The sequence below is a fragment of the Gopherus flavomarginatus genome, chromosome 3 (assembly GCF_025201925.1).
Source record: "Gopherus flavomarginatus isolate rGopFla2 chromosome 3, rGopFla2.mat.asm, whole genome shotgun sequence".
Lineage (NCBI taxonomy): Eukaryota > Metazoa > Chordata > Testudines > Testudinidae > Gopherus > Gopherus flavomarginatus.
The window spans coordinates 181,708,156-181,726,850 of NC_066619.1; the positions used below are offsets into that span (position 1 = coordinate 181,708,156).

The following is an 18,695-nucleotide window of genomic DNA, read 5'->3' on the forward strand; positions in this document are numbered from 1 at the left end:
ATTATATTGTAAGATTCCAAGGGCCTGATCTTCAGAAGAGCTGAGCACCTACAATTCTAACTGAAATCAAAGGGAGCTGTGCGCGCTCAGCACCTTTGTAATTCAGACTCTCAGTGCAGTGGTTTAGGAGCTCATTCCAGGCTACGGTGCACTTCATAACTCCCCAAAACATGAGTTATTTCACTAATACAGCATGAAGCATGAGGATATTACTGGGGAATGGGGGTGCATTTCTTGTTGGACTACAGATATAGGGATATAATAAGTATAATTTAGCAAAAAGCAGCATTTAAGGAAAGCAGAGAAGAATATTTTATAAGGCATATGCTTGTCTGTCGTATTACAGAGTCAGATGGCCTAGACCTTGGAAAGAAAATCAGCATCCCCAGAGACATCATGGTAGAGGAACTATCAATACTCAGCAACAGAGGTGCAAGACTCTTTAAGATGCGTCAAAGGAGATCTGACAAATACACCTATGAAAACTATCATTATGTAGCAAATAAGCAAAGGAATGTAAGTATTTTGTATTACAAGTTTCTAAATACAGTACAATGAGACCAGTGTGGGGTTAACTATGATTTGCATGGTACTGATTGCAAGAATTATACATAGCTTTAGGAAAAGATGTGAACTGAAACATGACCTGGAACAAGGTCAGTGTGAAACACAAAGTGAGCTGTATCATTTTGAGGTCTTCTAGACAAATCAAAATAAGCTCAGATCTGGGTGCTACTTTTAGGTCCCACAGAATGGGACAACAAGGTTCCAGGGCCTCAGGCTGAAAGTATTCACATCCAAATATGACTCAGGTCAGTAGTGACCAAAAATCATTACCATGTGACAGCTAATTGGTGATTTAGGAATGGTGTAAGGATTACTTTGTTTATAACAGCTGAGGGCTTTGAAGATGCAAAGTTCTATATAAACAGCAAGTATTAATATTATTATTGTTATTATTACTACTAAAAATAGGTTGGTGGTCTTATTCCAGTTCCTAGTCAGTAACATCACCTGTGCAATTGGTACTAATAGTCTTCCTTGCTGGCACTCTTAGGAAAGGAGTAAGGAATTAAATGGGCCATGGGGACAAAACTGCCCCTTGAGCTGGCCCTTAAGGAATAGGGTTGAGGCACATTTGCGGGATAGTAGAAATTGCTGACTGGGAATCAGATGCTTCTATATTCTAATACTAGTTTTGACACTCATTCCTTCTGAGGACTGGGGTAATACACCTAACCTCTCCGACTCGTTTTCTACATTTGTAGAAATAGTGATAATTAGGGCTGATCTACACTACGGGGGGAAATTGATCTTAGATACGCAACTTCAACTACATGAATAACGTAGCTGAAGTCGAATATCTAAGATCGGATTACTCACCCGTCCTCACCGCACGGGATCGATGTCCGCGGCTCCCCCTGTCGATTCCGCAACTCCGTTGGGGTTGATGGAGTTCTGGAATCGATATAAGCGCGCTTGGGGATCGATATATCGCGTCTAGATGAGACGCGATATATCGATCCCCGAGCAATCGATTTTAACCTGCCAATACGGCGGGTAGTCTAGACGTAGCCTTACATTTACAGATTCACCTACCTCTCAGGTGTGTTGTGAAGTTTAATTAGTTAGGGCTCTCTCCTGCAAGGTTGTGAGCATTTCAGTCCCAGTCTAGCAAAACAATTAAACACAGGCTTAACTGTAAGTGAGTGAGTAGCCCCATTGACTTCAATGCTGGTTCAGGTTCTTAATGCACTAAAGTCTACATTTCAATTCCCTGGATACTTCCCCGCTGATTTCAGTTATGAAAGCATGTGACTGAGGAGCACAATTTGTCCCAGCATCTTTAAACTGCTTTGAAGATGAAGAGAGCTGTATTGGTATATATAAGTATAACTATTATTAATTAATCTAGAAAACATTTATTGCTAAATAGCAATTCCCATCCCCCAACAGTTTTTAAAACTTACAAAGATGTTTTAGATGGTGGTGCTAATGCTTTTGGGTCCAGTCCAACTGCTAGTGAATCAAGACTTCCATTGACTTCAATGAGAGTTGGATCAGATTCTTCATTTGAGGCAAGAAAAATTATATATAGACAGATAGATAGATATAGATAAGGTATTGATGTGACATAGTATAACATTTTTATTGGCATGAGTATGGGATGAGCAGCACATTACTCAGGACTGGCAAAGCACCGGGTGTCTAGGAAAACTATATGTTGCATCACAGCATTGGGTATTTTGCTCTGAAAAAGCTATTTTAGCAACTCTTTTACAATAGTAAACATGTGGGGAGGGTTGGGTACTATACTGAAGCCGGGTTGGCTAAGTTACTATGAACTGGTCTCAGAGTAACAGAATTATTAGTACTAATAATTCATCAGAAAAAATGCAATAAAATAACAGTATCATCTGCTGGATTCCTGGTCTAGTTTGTGATGGGGAGCTTTGGGCCTTCCCTACTCCCCACTGCCCATACTAAGCAGAATGCTGAGGGAGTCCATAGCAATCAGATAATATAAGATTATATTCATAAACAGGGATCGAAATCCTCAGTATCACACCTGAACTCTCCAATATCTTGCCTTGTTACCTATTCAAGAAAGAAATCTAAGCTCTGCGATCTGTTATTGTTCAGAAGCCCCTGCCTTTTCAGCTCAATAAATGAACTGTGCCCAGAGATGAGAATCTGTCCCAATAATCCTGTCATAGATAAAAAGATAGATTTTATATCCATTTTTTTTTGTGATGAGTAGAAGGAAAACAGCTGGTGACTGGAGCTTCCAGATTTTCATTCACTCAGTCAAAATTAAAATGAGGACTAGGGCGAAGTTTTGATGTTCAGAAGTGCTGATTCTCAAAGATACTGAGTGCTCAGCACCCCTCAAAATCAGGCATTTATTTAAGTCCTAAATGTAGATATAGGATGGGATTTTCAAGGGCACTCAGCACTGGCCTAGCTGTTCACACTAACATCAAAGAGCAAAGTTATCTGAAGGGTTAGCTGAGCACTTTTAGAAATCCCACCCTAAAGTGTCCACTTTTAGGCACCCAAGTTTGAACATTTTGACTTTATGGTTTAATATTTATTTAAGCTGAAAAATCTGAGGGATGGAGTAAGTTAGCATGGCTCCATTAAAATGAATGATTTACACTACTGAGGATGTGGGCCTGAGATTTTGAAAGCCTGTGGGCCAGATTCACCAATAGACTCTGGCTGATTTGCACTGCTCTGGTAACGCAAAGCAGCTACAAAACCGATTTAATTGGCTAGTTCCTGAGGAAATATGCTGCTGACAGCTCCCTCCCCCGCAGCTGCATGTTAACTCCTTATGCAATAAGTAATAGAAGCTGTGCAGCCAAAGTTAAGTCTGATACTAGCACTATAACTCACATGGGATTTCTGCAGTCAGTTCCTTGTTCTGTTCCCTCTTTGGTATTCTCCGCAAAGCAAGCTGAGCCATTCATATTCACACACACCCTGGGGAAAGAGAGAATGATTCCTTTTTAGTTTCTACTGACCTCCCTTAAGTACCTGTTTGGCAAGCACTTGTGTGGCCTTGATCTACTTTGTGCCTTATGCTGGAGTGGATGATTTTGCCTGCTATGATTAAAATGAACTTTCCAATATGCTTTAAGAGCATTCTAAAATGTACTGACCTGATCAAAAATATTTCCTTTGTTTCAAGTTAAAAAAAAGTATTTGTTTGTTTTTTTCTATCTTAAGGAAATCCTACTCCAACACACTCTATATTTAAGCTCCTTTTAGACTGTCTCTCATTGCTAAAATAAGTTACTGCCTATTTTTTTACAAGCCTCTGATTCTGTTTTTAAAGAAACAATGATTAAGGCTTTGGATGTTTCCTTAGAACTAATGACTTGAGGAGAGGTGGGGATAACTCCAGCCTATCAAAAATCTCCAAGAAATGGCCTGCACTAAGATTGTTGTGACTACTGTAAAGAAAAAACAATCCCACAAAGGTGTATAGACTTTTTGTGTGGCTGATGCATTTTCAATTGGTATACAAAAAGCATTTATAGAGAATCAATGGCTTCTACATTAACTCACCAGATTGCTTGAATCCTAGAATAGGAAGGATCTAGGTTCAGTCTAGGGCAGTATTTCTCATCCAGTGGGGTGGTGAACTGTGGGGAAGGGGAGGTGTCATGAAAGACAGTAGGGGGGTGGGGGTCCTAAAGCATTGAAATTTTTATTGCAAAAAACCAAAGAAAATCTTGCTCCCCTACTCCCCATACACACTTACCCTTCAAGATCTAGTATTCTCTTGAATTTCTCTTGAGACACAGACACACCTAAATTATATAGGCTTATCATTATCATTAATACATTTTTTGCCCTTACTTTTACAGTACATGTGAGAGGTTTCACAAACATTTTTGTCTTTGAATAAGGGGTCACCAACATGAAAATGCTGAGATAAACTGATCTAGTAGACGGGGTCTTTGACTTGGTGATGGGTTCAGTTCTCAGCTCAACACAGACTTCCTGTGTGACCTTGGGCAAGTCACTAACTGTATCTCCTGCGCAGTTTTCCATCTCTAATATGAGGATAATAATTCCCTACTTCAGAGAATCACATAACATCTCTTGATATGCACATGCTATCAATGGTATTTGTTTCTATTCTAATGCAGCTTAGTGAACCTCTGCAGAGTGTTAAAATGGAAATTAGCAATGCCGAAGCTGGCCAACAGCATGCACCAATGACACCTCCTAATACACCTGACCCACGGAGCCCTCCAAATCCTGAAAACATTGCACCAGGTAAACTATTGTAATTTGTGCATGTACTGAGTACTCAGCTATTTCACAGCACAGAAAACAGCAGAGCATTTTTTTACATGATCATTAATGGGATATTTATTAGGGATCAGCAAATTGATTCAAATGAGGTCAGAAGTACTGTAAGGTATTTATATGAATCTTCATTTGAAATGCAAATCAGAGTAGTTACTTGCTTCAAGTATCAGAGGGGTAGCCGTGTTAGTCTGGATCTCTAAAAGCAGCAAAGAATCCTGTGGCACCTTATAGACTAACAGACGTTTTGGAGCATGAGCTTTCGTGGGTGAATACCCACTTCCTCAGATGCATGCATCTGAGGAAGTGGGTATTCACCCACGAAAGCTCATGCTCCAAAACGTCTGTTAGTCTATAAGGTGCCACAGGATTCTTTGCTGCTTTAACTTGCTTCAGTGTGGTTTATAAAAATCTTCACATACCTGTATTGTCTAGTTTCACACACAAGTGGCAATACATAGATACATTGAGAGAGGCTATTCTCATGATATCTATGAGCTAATTAATGCCATGAAACACTAGAAATCCCAGGACATATTTAGGCCAAAGTATATTTGATAAGTTTGAATAAATATCTAGGGCCAGATCATCAGACCCTAAATCTGCATAACCCCATTGATCTGATCCTACCAATCTTAATTGTCTATCTGCACCAAAATTTTCAGCCATCTGAGCTTCAGCATCACTAATTTTATTACAGCTTCTAAATGTGACTCTGAAGTCACTGCAGGTTCTGACTGAGCCCTTTATGTGGGAATAGCTGAGAGGAGAATTTGTCTCTCTGGCTGCAGAGATATTTTTCTATTTTAAAGACCTTGGTTGCAAGGATCCTATCTTCTTTATTTAAAGCCCTGAGCTACATAGAAGCCTAAAGATTAGAGCTGGCCAAATAATTGGTGACAAATAATTTGTGCAGTGAATATAGCTCTTTTTCCTGGTTCTGAATTATCCATAAGCAGACAGAGGTTTTTACAAAGTCATTCTTTGTTCAACATTATTCAGGGCATGCATGTTTTGTGTAGACTTTTTCTAGCCAGTGTGAACTGGATCAATGCCACTCTATCAGTGATTGCTAAAAGTACGAAGAGCTTTAGTACACTGTGTATCCATAAGCCCAATACAATGTGAACGGTGCAATCTCTGTTTCCAAAGTTGAGGTGTGATCTTTGAGCTCATTGTCTGCAGAAAATATTTGTCTGAACTCTGATTTTTTCTGATTTGGAAACAAAACAGTGTTTTTTATGCTGAAATGGAGAAATAGAGTTAATTTAGAGAATTAGAAACCTAGTGAGGTAAAAAGTTAGGAATAATTTTCCCTCTTCTTCCAACAAATAATTTTGGCTCAGATCTTAGGACAACCCCTTCCCGTTTTTAATTCTCTCAACTACGGTATATACTTAGGCTAGATTCTGCCACCCTTCCACCTGTTGTGTAGCACCTAGTTATGGAAGTAATCCCACTAAAGTCAATGGAACTACTTGTGTAGTAAAGTACTGATCAACAGGAGTAAGGATGTAAGAATGTCTCTCTCACTGGTGAGGTTAAGAATGGGTCTGATTCTTCACTTGTTTGCGTGGTACAAGACAATGGAGAACCAGGGATACAGGATGGTTTTTCAAAAGTGCTTAAGGGATTAGGAGCACAAGTCCCACTGAAAGGCAATTGGACTTGTGCTCCTAACTCCTTTTAGTGCTTTTAAAAAGCCCACCCAAAGACTAGTCTACAGGCAGAATTGAATTATTTTAACTAAAGTTTTGATTTTAAACTCCTTTAGGTAAGCCAGTGCAAGAGGCTATGTGGATACTGGTACTTTGGTTTAAACCAGCTTAAATCAATAAGAAACAGGTTTAAGATAAACCAAAATAAACCACCCTTAAACCTAAATAAGAGCATCTACAAAGCTCTTTGCACTGGTTTAACTGAAGTGGTACAAATCCCCTATGTGTGCTTCCTACTTCTATGTAGTCTTGGACACTTAAATTAACCCTCTCTGTTATTCAGCTTACCCTTCTATAAAATGGGTATATAATAATTATCTACTACATAGGACTGGAGTGAGTATTAATTAATATGTGTAATTGCCCCTTTAGATACTTGGGTGAAAAGTGCTATAAAATGCAATGCCTGATTATAATTATTTATCCTTCATTTATTTCCATGAAGGATATTCTGGACCACTAAAGGAAATTCCTCCTGAGAGGTTCAACACTACTTCTGTGCCAAAATATTATCAGTCTCCCTGGATAGAAGCCATCAGCAATGACCCAGAGCTGTTGGAGGCTTTATACCCTAGACTGTTTAAGCCTGAAGCAAAGCCAGAGCTGCCTGACTACAGGAGCTTTAACAGGTAATTTAGGAAGGAAGACAAATTTTACAGGATGGTAGAAATACATATGCGAAGTGGAATTTTTTTTACCAAACTCTTTGGAAAGAAACTGGTTCATGTGTGCACGCACACACAGCAAAGACTTCAAAGGGGAAAGCACAAGAAGTCTAAATCTAAAGAATAGATTCCAAAATAAGCTCTAGCATAAACATCACAAGAGGAAGGTCATAGTAAAAGACTAAGAAATAATTAAATAAATAAGGAAAAGTAAGAGAAGAACACAATATCCAATGAAATGAGGAATTTGATGCATAGGTGCTAGAACTAGGGATGCTGGGGGTGTTACTGCACCCCCTGGCTTGAAGTGATTTCCATCATATACAGAGTTTACAGTTTGGTTCAGTGGCTTTCAATACCCCTACTATACAAATTGTTCCAGTGCACCTGACTTGATGGAATAAATAGGACACAGCAAGGGCATGATCCAAAGCTTATTAGATCTTTCCAATGACTTCAATGGGCACTGGATCAGGCCCCAAGTGAGCACTGTGCAAAGAAGAGATCTAGTTAGAGTTTGGTTCATAAGCACTATAATAGGAACCATCAATTTTTGTTTCTTTATGTTACAATCGACAATCAACAGATTTGTGTTTTAGGGTCTGATCCAGCAAAGAGCTGAGTGCCCTCAACTCTCACCTGCTGCCCTTAAAAGCCTGGAGAAGCTGAGAACATTCAGCCCTCACAGCAGCTGGTCAATCACCTGAAACATCAGACCTTCCATTATGTTTAACAGGCTATCGCAATCTCTGGTAATATCTTAAACTAAGAGATTCCAGTTTTAAATCTGCAAAATAGGGTCACAAAAATAAAAACTAGGCACCAAAAACAATCTACTGAGTGTGGAGCCAGCAGGGAGCTGAATGAGAAGTTATTTACACAGTAGCTGGCATACTGTGGTTTTCATTGGAACCTCTTGTTATGTTGACATTGGTTGGAACTTGGAACTATTTTTGGGAGCTTTAAAAAACATCTAGACTGTGCCTCCCACTTTTATTCATATTGTGCACAATATCTTCTTTTATTAAAGTCACAAACTGTTTTTTTTAAATGGCTCCTGTTTAGCTCCCACTGACTAAGCCAAACCAAGAAACTGGCCCAAAAAATAAAAACAAACAAACAAACCCAGCTGTGTGGCAATCTACTTCCACAGAAAATGAGAGCTAATGGGAATGTAAATCTGTAGGAAATTGTCAAGACCATTCACGAGCATGGAGATACGCAGCTGCACCTAAATTATGAGGGTGAGGAGGGGAAATACAGCTATCACATCCTGGCACTGCATAGCCTCCCCTAAATCTGCTTCACAACAATTATGTGCATCACCAGATGAACAAGTAGTTGTAGCTATTGACCTGAAGGAAGAGCTGGGAAACAATGTGCCATGTTCCCCTGAGAAAATGACACAACAGATACTGACTGCAGAGCTCATGTGACCACAACTGCCACCATGGGAACAATAGCAGCACAGTTTAGCTACTATGGTTACTAGCACTACAGAAAACCTGACAGACACTTACAGACAGCAACTGAGTCAGACACATGCTGCCATTGCTGGGAAAGGGAAGAACCAGGGGCTGCACTGAAGCAGAATTGCTATACACATGTGATCTGAGGTCTGGCTGATACCTAGTGGTGTCTTCTGTAGATTTTCAGCCTCCTCAGGGAGATTAGGTTTTGTCCACTGCCCATTTCTCATTGCTACCAGTCTTGTTTTTCCATGAGGATGACATGGTGTAACTGCATCTTTTAGGGGTACATATTTCTCTTTTGTGCATGGGAAGGGTCAATATCATCCCTATTAACTGTTATAACAAATTGAAACCTGCTACTGAAATTCAGGTTTTGGTCTTATTTTGATCCAGAAAGTTTTAAAAATGGAACTGGTAAATTTAAAATACAAGGCAGAATGATGTAATCCTTCATATTTTAAATAAAAACATACCCTGCCCCATCTGGAAGAAAGAACCAAATTATGCCAGGCCTAGATTTGCTGTTTGATGTGTACAGTACCTTTATATTTATGATCTCTACTCACTATTAATGCAGAAAGTGTCTAGCTAATTGGTTTCTTTAATTACAATCCTGGAAACATGCAATTGATAAAATATTGAACAGATGAGTTGTGATATCATAATGACATCACTGTGTTAGCTAGTATCAGTCAGGGTTTCCAGTTCCACTGTGTCACTCCAGGAAGAATCACTTTCAGGACTTGGTAATTCCAAGTACAGTGCAACGCACAGGTACATTCACCATTAATCAGCAGAAGGAGAGAAGAAGTGGGATTGATGGCATGCCTGGCATGGAACTCCAAACGTAGTGTTCAGATTGTTCTTAGTACATTCAGCTATATTTGTTAAAATGACATTCTTTCATTTTAGAGACCAAATTTAGGATCCTTTCAGATGTGCTTGCTCAAGCATCACTACTAATGAAATCAATGGGACTTCATTAGGAGTTTTTCCTGAAGAAATGAGTTAGATTTGTTGAATAAGACTCAGACAAAGATTACTTTAAATCAGGATTGTTTTAGAAGTGTATGGAAGCTAGAAAAGGATTCAGAACTTTTTGTGTGGAAATGTATCATTTGCTCCTTCCTGCAATACAGGGCCGAATCTTGACCACATGTCAATGAGAGTTTAACAACTGACTCCCAGCAGGATCAGATCTCAGGAATTAATACAGCTAATGGTCTGATCTGGGGTTGGGTTTACACAACAGGAGCCTGGCAGCAATGGTAAGTCCACCAACGAGGAGGCTGTGGTAGCAAAAAGCAGCTGAAGTCGCCTCCCTGCTAAGGACTTATAGATAACCAATGCAGTCTAAAATATATGTGGTATGGAGTAGAGCGCATGGTCAGGGTGACCAGAACACACAGGCTCAGAGGATACCTTGAGCAGACTCTGCTGGCAAGGAACCTGTGGAGCTCCTGGTGAAAATTAGAGGTGCCCTACTCTAATGGACATTCTGTAGGAAATGGCAAAACCACTTGCTTTCCTTTAGAGATAAGTCTCCCAGAGGACACAAGGAGAATTAACTGGCACAAAGGTAAGAATGTCAGCCTGGAAGAATCTATCTGAGAATAGGTATGGAAAAGCCAGTGTGAATTATTTTTGCTAATTAGTTTATAATAGGAAATTAACTTAACCCCTTCTTTCCACTCTCTTTCCAGTGGGGAAAAATGTCAAAAATAGAATTATAAGTGACAAATAAAGCACTGCAGCATGCCTGCATCTGACAATAAGCAGGTTTGGCTGGTTCTTCCTCTCCAACTAGATCAGTCCTTGCTCAGGCCTCTCCCTTCCCAAACTATTGCTTCCAAAACACTAAGGAATCCAGTCCATCTGGCTAGTGCTTTGCTTTACTGATTTACAAACCCTGGATCTGATCCTGCAAAATGTGAAGTGTCTCCTGCCAAGTGTTGAGTGCCCTCAACTTGCAGGAGGCAGGCACTGTCTTAGCCCAGTCTAGCAGGCAGTCTGTCTCCTAAAGAGCATGTCTAAATAGACAAGAAAGACATAGGACAGGGGGAGAGTGTATAACACACAAGCAGACAGCAGCAAACGTACCGTTAATGCCATGATTTATTCATTTTTTATGACTGGGTTTAGTTAGGAGGGAAACAGTTAAACTAAAAGTAAAGTAAAGGGAGGGGGGACATTGAAGAGAATGAGGTGAGGGGAAGGGGCACAGGGACTGGAAGCAGAAGTGAAGAGGGAATGAAGCTGAGGTGAAGAGACTGTGAGGGAAGGGAAGGAGAGGGTTGGAACAAACAGCCAATCAGCACATGCAATAAAAAGTCCAGTGGAAACTGTAGAAAAGTCTTTAGAATGTCCAAAGGTTCCTGCTTTGGCTGCTTCTTCAGATGGTCCTACCCAATGGTGTCTCTGTATGGTTCCAGTCCTTTCTGCAGTTTTTCCCCAAGGCATCCTGGTGGGTGAGGGGACATCACCTAGTCCTACTTGCTCCAGAGTGTGTGGGTGTGTCAGGGGCAGGTCTCCACTGCACAGCTCTAAGCAGAATGTTTAGGAAATGTTATTCACATTTTTAGAGAACTCTGGGCAAATGAAAAATCTTCTTTATTATTTTATTATATAACTATAGCAGCTAAACCAGCATAGTTAACAACTTTCTCTCTCAATCTGTTAACCTTCAAAAATTTCAGATAAACATTCTCTCCTTTATAGGGACAATTTAATAATGATTTTAAAAATGAGGAAAAAAATAATGTGCACATACAGAGCAGGGGCTAAAAAAACACATCTGTGTGCCATGATATTTTTAAATCACGCATCAACATTTTAGGAATATGCAAAGTGAATATTAAACCACTCCCTAGACTTCCTGCTGCCACTGCCTGAGACCATCATTTTTTCTCCTATATTGTGCAATGGCTATTTGGAATTTTTTAGACACTAGTTTTGGGCTACAGACAATGAATCAGAACTCAGATTATTTGCTTAATTTCCAAACAGTGCAGGGTATTACAGCACCTTGTCATCATACAAGTTATTGCTCACAGGAAAATGTACTGATGCCATGAAGGACAAATTAACTTTTATTAGCTGATTACTGCACTCTCTTTCATGCAGATCATCATGTATGTCTGCATAGCACACAGGTATGTGTAAATGAATAATCCAGTGAGGCCAGCTTTAGTATAGCAGTTATTCATTTTTTGTAAGTTCAAAAGATATTTAGTGAATTTTCATAAAACACACAAATTTGAATGTGTTATCTATAACTATGTGCTCTACATATAGACAGAATTATAAAGGGAAGCAATTATTTCATAATATAAAATACTATAATAATAATATCAAAGCACAAACACAAAATTAACATTGATTATAATTTTGTTAACTTATAAATCCATAAACATTAAAGATTACATGAACACTACCAGGAGAATATACATTTTAATTAGAGCAGCAATTAAAATGATCGTTATTTTCCAATAACATGTAGGTCACTACACTCACTCTGTGCTGATTATAAAGTAATTATTTTTAATCAGTAAGGTACAGTATAGAATTTGTCATGTGTAACCTGGAACAAAATTTCCAGGCTTGCTTAGACAGTCACTGTGTGTGAAGAGTGGCTGCTGCTACAAAATTTGGCCCTTTATGTATCAAAAGATGTCATTTTGGAGCCTTATCCAAAACCATCCTCCATTCCCATGGAGTGTGTGTGATCAGAACCTTTCACAAGGCATTTATCACCTTGCCAGGATCAATTTTTGAAACCATAGTTGGCTCTTCTTGGGATGATGTGGAAATGAGACAGAATCAGAAAAGGCTAAAATAGGGAAAGAACAAGTTAAAAATTACTTGGACAAATCAGATGTGTTCAGTTCACCAGGGCCTGATGAAATGCATCCTAGAATATCAGAACTTCTGATAATTTCTGAGAATAGTTTAGCCAGTTGAAACTGCAAGTGGAAACATAAGTATTTGCATTCTGCCAACCTGAGTTGGAATGTGGACAGAACACCAGGGATGCTTATCGAAAAAAATGCTATGGAATCTTTAGTGATCTCTAGCAGTACGTGGCTTTGTAGGACAAACTTGCAATGCAAGAGTATTGAGGATTTTATTTCCCTTGGAAGAAGGAGGGTGAATGAAGGAATTATACTATTAGAGTCCTACAAGTTTCTTATATTCCAGAAGACTGGAAAAGGGCAAATATAGTGCCAATCTATAAAAAGGGAAATAAGGACAACCCAGGGAATTACAGACCAGTCAGCTTAACTTCTGTACCCGGAAAGATAATGGAGCAAATAATTAAGCAATCAATTTGCAAATATCTAGAAGATAATAAGGTGATAAGTAACAGTCAGCATGGATTTCTCAGAAACAACTCACGTCAAACCAACTTGATAACTTTCTTTGACAGGGTAACAAGCCTTGTGGTGGATAGGGGGAAAGCAGTAGATGTGATATATCTTGACTTTAGTAAAGCTTTTGATACTGTCTCACTTGACCCTATCATAAACAAACTAGGGAAATGTAACCTCAATGGAGCTACTATAAGGTGGGTGCAAAACCGGTTGGAAAACTGTTCCCAGAGACTAATTATCAGTGGTTCACAGTCATGCTGGAAGGGTATAACGAGTGGGGTCCCGCAGGGATCAGTTCTGGGTTCGGTTCTGTTCAATATCTTCATCAATTATTTAGATAATGGCAAACAAAGTACATTTATGAATTTTGCGGATGATACCAAGCTGGGAGGGGTTGTAAGTGCTTTGGAAGATAGGATTAAAATTCAAAATGAACAGGCCAAACTGGAGAAATGATCTGAAGTAAAGAGGATGAAATTCAATACGGACAAATGCAAATTACCGCTTTAAGGAACGAACAATCAGTTGCACACATATAAAATGGGAAATGACTGCCTAGGAAGGAATACTGCGGAAAGGGATCAGGGGGTCATAGTGGACCACAAGCTAATTATGAGTCAACAGTGTAATGTTGTTGCAAAAAAAGTGAACATCCTTCTGGGATGTATTAGCAGTAGTGTTGTAAGCAAGACCCGAGAAGTAATTCTTCCACTCTACTCCATGCTGATTAGGCCTCAACTGGAGTATTGTGTCCAGTTCTGGGCACTACATTTCAGTAAGGATGTGGACAAATTGGAAGAAGTCCAGAGAAGAGCAACAAAAATGATTAAAGGTCTAGAAAACATGACTTGTGAGGCAAGATTGAAAAAATTGGGTTTGTTAGTCTTGAAAAGAGAAGACTGAGAGAGGACATGATAACAGTTTTCAAGTATGTAAAAGGTTACTATAAGGAGGAAGAAGAAAAATTGTTCTTCTTAACCTCTGAGGATAGGACAAGAAGAAATGGGCTTAAATTGCAGCAAGGGAGGTTTAGGCTGGACATTAGAAAAAACTTCCTGTCAGAGTGGTTAAGCACTGGAATAAATTGTCTAGAGAGGTTGTGGAATCTCCATCATTGGAGATTTTTAAAAGCATGTTAGACAAGCGTGTCAGGAATGGTCTAGATAATATTTAGTCCTTCCTTGAGTGCAGGACTAGATGCCCTCTCGAGGTCCCTTCCAGTTCTATGATTCCATAATTCTATGTACCTAATCACAAAATTTCAGTGAGCAATCTCTATGCACCACATAGAGTAGTCTAGTCTATAGTAGATACTTGCCTTTGATTTTTTTGTGGAATCTTAGGGTTTGCTTATCTGGCAGTGGGTATTGTTTTACCATGTATAACCTGCTAACATTCCAGTAAAATCTTCAATTGTTCTCATTTGTTTTCTGCTAGTGTTCAGTTATTTGTTTTGGTCTGCACTGGAGGACCAGTAGCCCCAGGAACTCTAGACCAATGGATCCATTACTCTGTATCAAACCCAGAAAAACAAGTGGGTCAACTGAGAGCTCTCAGTTTTCAGCTGGAATTCACTTGGGTGTGCCACTACTTATGTGGTTTTGTGGCAACCAAGAATCAAGGTCCAGTTAACAAATCATAATTACTTCTTTACTGGCTATAATCTAGATATATTCCAGGAAAACTATTTGATTGACTAACAGGTATGGCCACATTTGGTGCAATTTATTTCCATTTGGTTAGGTTTGTTTACACATGCGGTTCTGGACAGGGCTGGCTCCAGGTACCAGTCCAGCAAGTAGGTGCCTGAGGCGGCCAATGGAAAGGGGCTGCACGTCTGGCTCTTTGGCTGCAATTTGGTGGCGGGTCCCTCAGTCCCTCTCGGAGGGGAGGACCTGATATCGAATTGCTACCAAAGAATGAAGCAGCGGCGGTAGAGCTGCTGCCAATTATGGCTTTTTTTTGTTTGGTTGGGTTTTTTTGCCGCTGGGACGGCAAAAACACCAGAGCCAGCCCTGGTTCTGGAACAGCTAAGGGAAAACTCTCAGCCCAGGAGTCTGCAAGTACAAAAGAATCACAAATTGTATGAGGAAATGTTGTTTTAAAATATTTGCAAATTTATTTAACCATCTATGCTTGCTAAGTGTTTCTTATCTTTTGATTTATCAAGCTAATCATCTCAGGAACATTTACCTTTAAATAACATTAAAAATACTGGCAGCAGATAATGAGCTAGATTAAGCCTGGGTTTCTGCAAGCCTCTACCGAAAGAAACCCAGGAAGGGCTCTTGAGGCACAAAGTCTTCTTCAGAGAGAAGGTTTCAATTGCAACATTGTTTTTCACCAATTTAACTAGCCAGTTTCTAAACCAATTTAGTTAAACCAACACAACACTTGTGAGTAGATAGGGTCATACACTGTTAATCCACTGACTTCAACTTCATTACTTCTGATTTATAGCAGTGTAAGATCAGAATCAGGCTCTTACTGCTTTAATTCACCTTCTTGAGGTCTGTAATGTACATAAGACAGTAGAACCTGGTCCTTAATATGTCTAGAAGACAATATGTTCTGACTCTCAAAATAGGAGGGGAAGAGGCTGGAGCGTATGTATAGCAGACGTATCATTTGCAAAATACCTTCAGTGACTAAATCATCAATCATCAGGCACTCACTTTGTTACAACTTATTGTTCAATCATTTTTCCATCCAAATATTGGGTAACTATGACTAAGAGAAAGGCTGAGAATAAACATGTATGTAAAGAAAAATTGTATAGGAACAAAAGAGGGGCATTGAAGAGAATCTGCCAGAAAAATAATCAACATATTGCTTTTCCAAAAGTTTTCCAAGAGATCTCAGAAAGCTAGGAATCATATTACTGTATTGAAAAAATGTCATACCAAATCAAATAAAAAAAACAGATTATTCTTTTTCGGCTCTTGGGGCAAAAGAAAAATGGGTATTGTTAAAATCACATTTCACTTTTGTTTTTCCCCACCACCTTTACAGAGTTGCCACTCCATTTGGTGGTTTTGAGAGAGCATCAAAGCTGGTTAAATTCAAGGTACCAGATTTTAATCTACTGCTGCTAAATGATCCCAGGTTCATGATCCTCGCTAATCCTCTTTCTACCAGGAGGTCCTTCAACAGGACTCCTAAGGGATGGACATCAGAGAATATTCCCATAGTGTTCATCCAGCCTTCGGATTCCAACACTGTTCCAGAAACGGATGACCTGTGAAAAGGAAGCTGTCGTTTTATATTTGATACAAAATGCTAAAAGCTGACTATAAAAATCAGCGTGTAACTATTTTGACTTTTAATAGATGCTCCTTGCAACAACTTCTCTTGGTAGCTGGAGTCTAATAACTTCCAATATAGTATCCCTTTTCATGAGTTTAATTTCATCTAGAGACCTAATATAAATAAAATAATTTGGCAACCATTCATTGACACATTTTTTACTTTTGTCTGTCTATATATTTTATTTTTTTCACTTTTATTCTTTAATGAAAACTTAATGTTGTTTCAGACCTTTGCATTGCCACATTAAGAGCAGTTGTGATACGGAAAAAATGACTCTGACATCATGGCATTCCATGTCTATTCTGGTCCTAGCAGATCCTCTCAATACCATATCAGATTTGATCAATATACTGTCAGTGCTGCCTGCTTATTCTGGGATTTGGAAATGAAGCTTGGGCTCCAATCTTGCTCCCTATGAGGTTAAAGCTCTTCAGTGAGAACAGGTTTATCACTTACATTTTTGCTGACTCTTGTATCACCACCAACAGTAAGTTCAGCTAGACATGAGTAGAAAGTATATAGTAGATATAGTTATAAGAAAGAGAGACTACAGAATGATATGGTGAGGTACAAAGGTTGTACGTACATGAGTTTGAGGTGGTTCTGTTATGCACAACTGCAAAGTCATGAATGAGTGAAGTACTGATGCCAAACGAGTACTAATAAAATGAGCTAGGTCTTTATATCAAATGAATATCCTGCTTGAGAAATCCTTCACTAGCCCTTCCATAGCCATAATATATATTTGCATGAGTGTTTTTTGTTTTCTGTCCAGGTTACAGAGTAAGATTCGGGTTTACTACAGTGTGTAAGAATTTTCTTGCATGTTGTACAGTAGTAAGCCCTGGTGTATTAGGAAAACGAAGTATTGGGCTGAACAGAAGCTGATATGATTCAGATAAACACACAAAGCAGATAAACTAAATAAAAAGCTGCCATTTTTAATGTCTTTTTTCAGATTAGAACTTTATTTTTAATAAGAGGCAAAACATCAATTTAATAACTCAGTTTTCATTAATCTTTTTTGTTTGGGAAGGATAAACATTTCATGTTATATTTTTAAATACACAATATGGTAACATTACATTTTGAATGAAGAATGTCAGTTTTGGGGAATAGGTTGTGAATTTTGTCTGTAAAAACTCTCTTTTAATGTGTACTGAATCTTAAGGGGCTCATGATGCATGTGACTCACGTTAACTTTCTGATCACAAATATACACGTTCATATGCCTGTTTTTCTTGTGAAATGAGCGGATGTGTATAAAGTTTACAAGATTCACAAGTACATGCAACCCCAAACTTCAGATCACAATTAAACCCCATCCTATAGCGATGGCTACAATAGAGAGTTTACAGCAGCACAGCTGCTCTGATGCTGCCACTCTAAGCCAACAGGAAAGAGCTCTCCCATCAGCTTAATTATCCTAGTCCCTGCAAGCAGAGATGCTCTCCCACCAACATAGCACTGTCCACACCAGCACTTAAGTCAGTTATGTCGCTCCAGGGTGACTAATACACACCCCTGAGCAACATACCTTATGTTGACTTAAGCTATAGTGTAGCCATAGCCTATATGATGTAGCAATGGCTAGATAAATGAAATGCATCAAGACACAACTTTTTCAAAGGCATTTCTCTAACTGATGGTGTTGTTCCACAATGGGTTTATCTACAAAAGTGAGTGATTCAGTGAGGATCAGATGTGACTGAGGTAAAGAGTCATAGGGTATGTCTACACTACGGGATTATTCCGATTTTACATAAACCGGTTTTGTAAAACAGACTGCATAAAGTCGAGTGCATGCGGCCACACTAAGCACATTAATTCCGTGGTGTGCATCCTTGTACCGAGGCTAGCGTCGATTTTCAGAGCGTTGCACTGTGAGTAGCTATCCTGTAGCTATCCCATAGTTCCCGCAGTCTCCCCCGCCCGTTGGAATTCTGGGTTGAGATCCCAATGCAAGAACAGTGTCGCGGGTGATTCTGGGTAAATGTCATCACTCAATCCTTCCTCCATGAAAGCAACAGCAGACAATCATTTCACACCTTTTTTCCCTAAATTACCCTGGCAGACGCCATAGCATGGCAACCATGGAGCCCGTTTTGCCTTGTCACTGTCACCGTATGTGTACTGGATACTGCTGAGAGACGCGGTACTGCAGTGCTACACAGCAACATTCATTCGCCTTTGCAAGGTAGCAGAGATGGTTACCATCCCTATTGCACAGTCTGCCATTGTAAATTGGTGATGAGATGACGGTTATCAGTCGTTTTGTACCATCTGCTGCTGTCATGGGTGCTTCTGGTTGGCCTCGCTGAGGTCGGCCGGGGGCGC

General features: G+C 39.4%; 1 protein-coding gene across 2 annotated transcripts in view; it reads left to right on the plus strand.

Annotated features, from left to right (window-relative positions):
* The window catches only part of MYOZ2 (myozenin 2), a 28,691-nt gene extending 12,186 nt beyond the window's left edge, over positions 1 to 16,505 (plus strand). For both annotated transcript variants that reach the window (XM_050946658.1, XM_050946659.1), the window contains 4 exons: positions 347 to 516; positions 4,662 to 4,791; positions 6,988 to 7,171; positions 16,062 to 16,505. In XM_050946658.1, coding sequence (XP_050802615.1) covers positions 347 to 516; positions 4,662 to 4,791; positions 6,988 to 7,171; positions 16,062 to 16,293 — 716 coding nt within the window. In that variant the 3' untranslated portion in view covers positions 16,294 to 16,505. The remainder of the gene's footprint in view (positions 1 to 346; positions 517 to 4,661; positions 4,792 to 6,987; positions 7,172 to 16,061) is intronic.
* Positions 16,506 to 18,695: the final 2,190 nt, after the last annotated feature.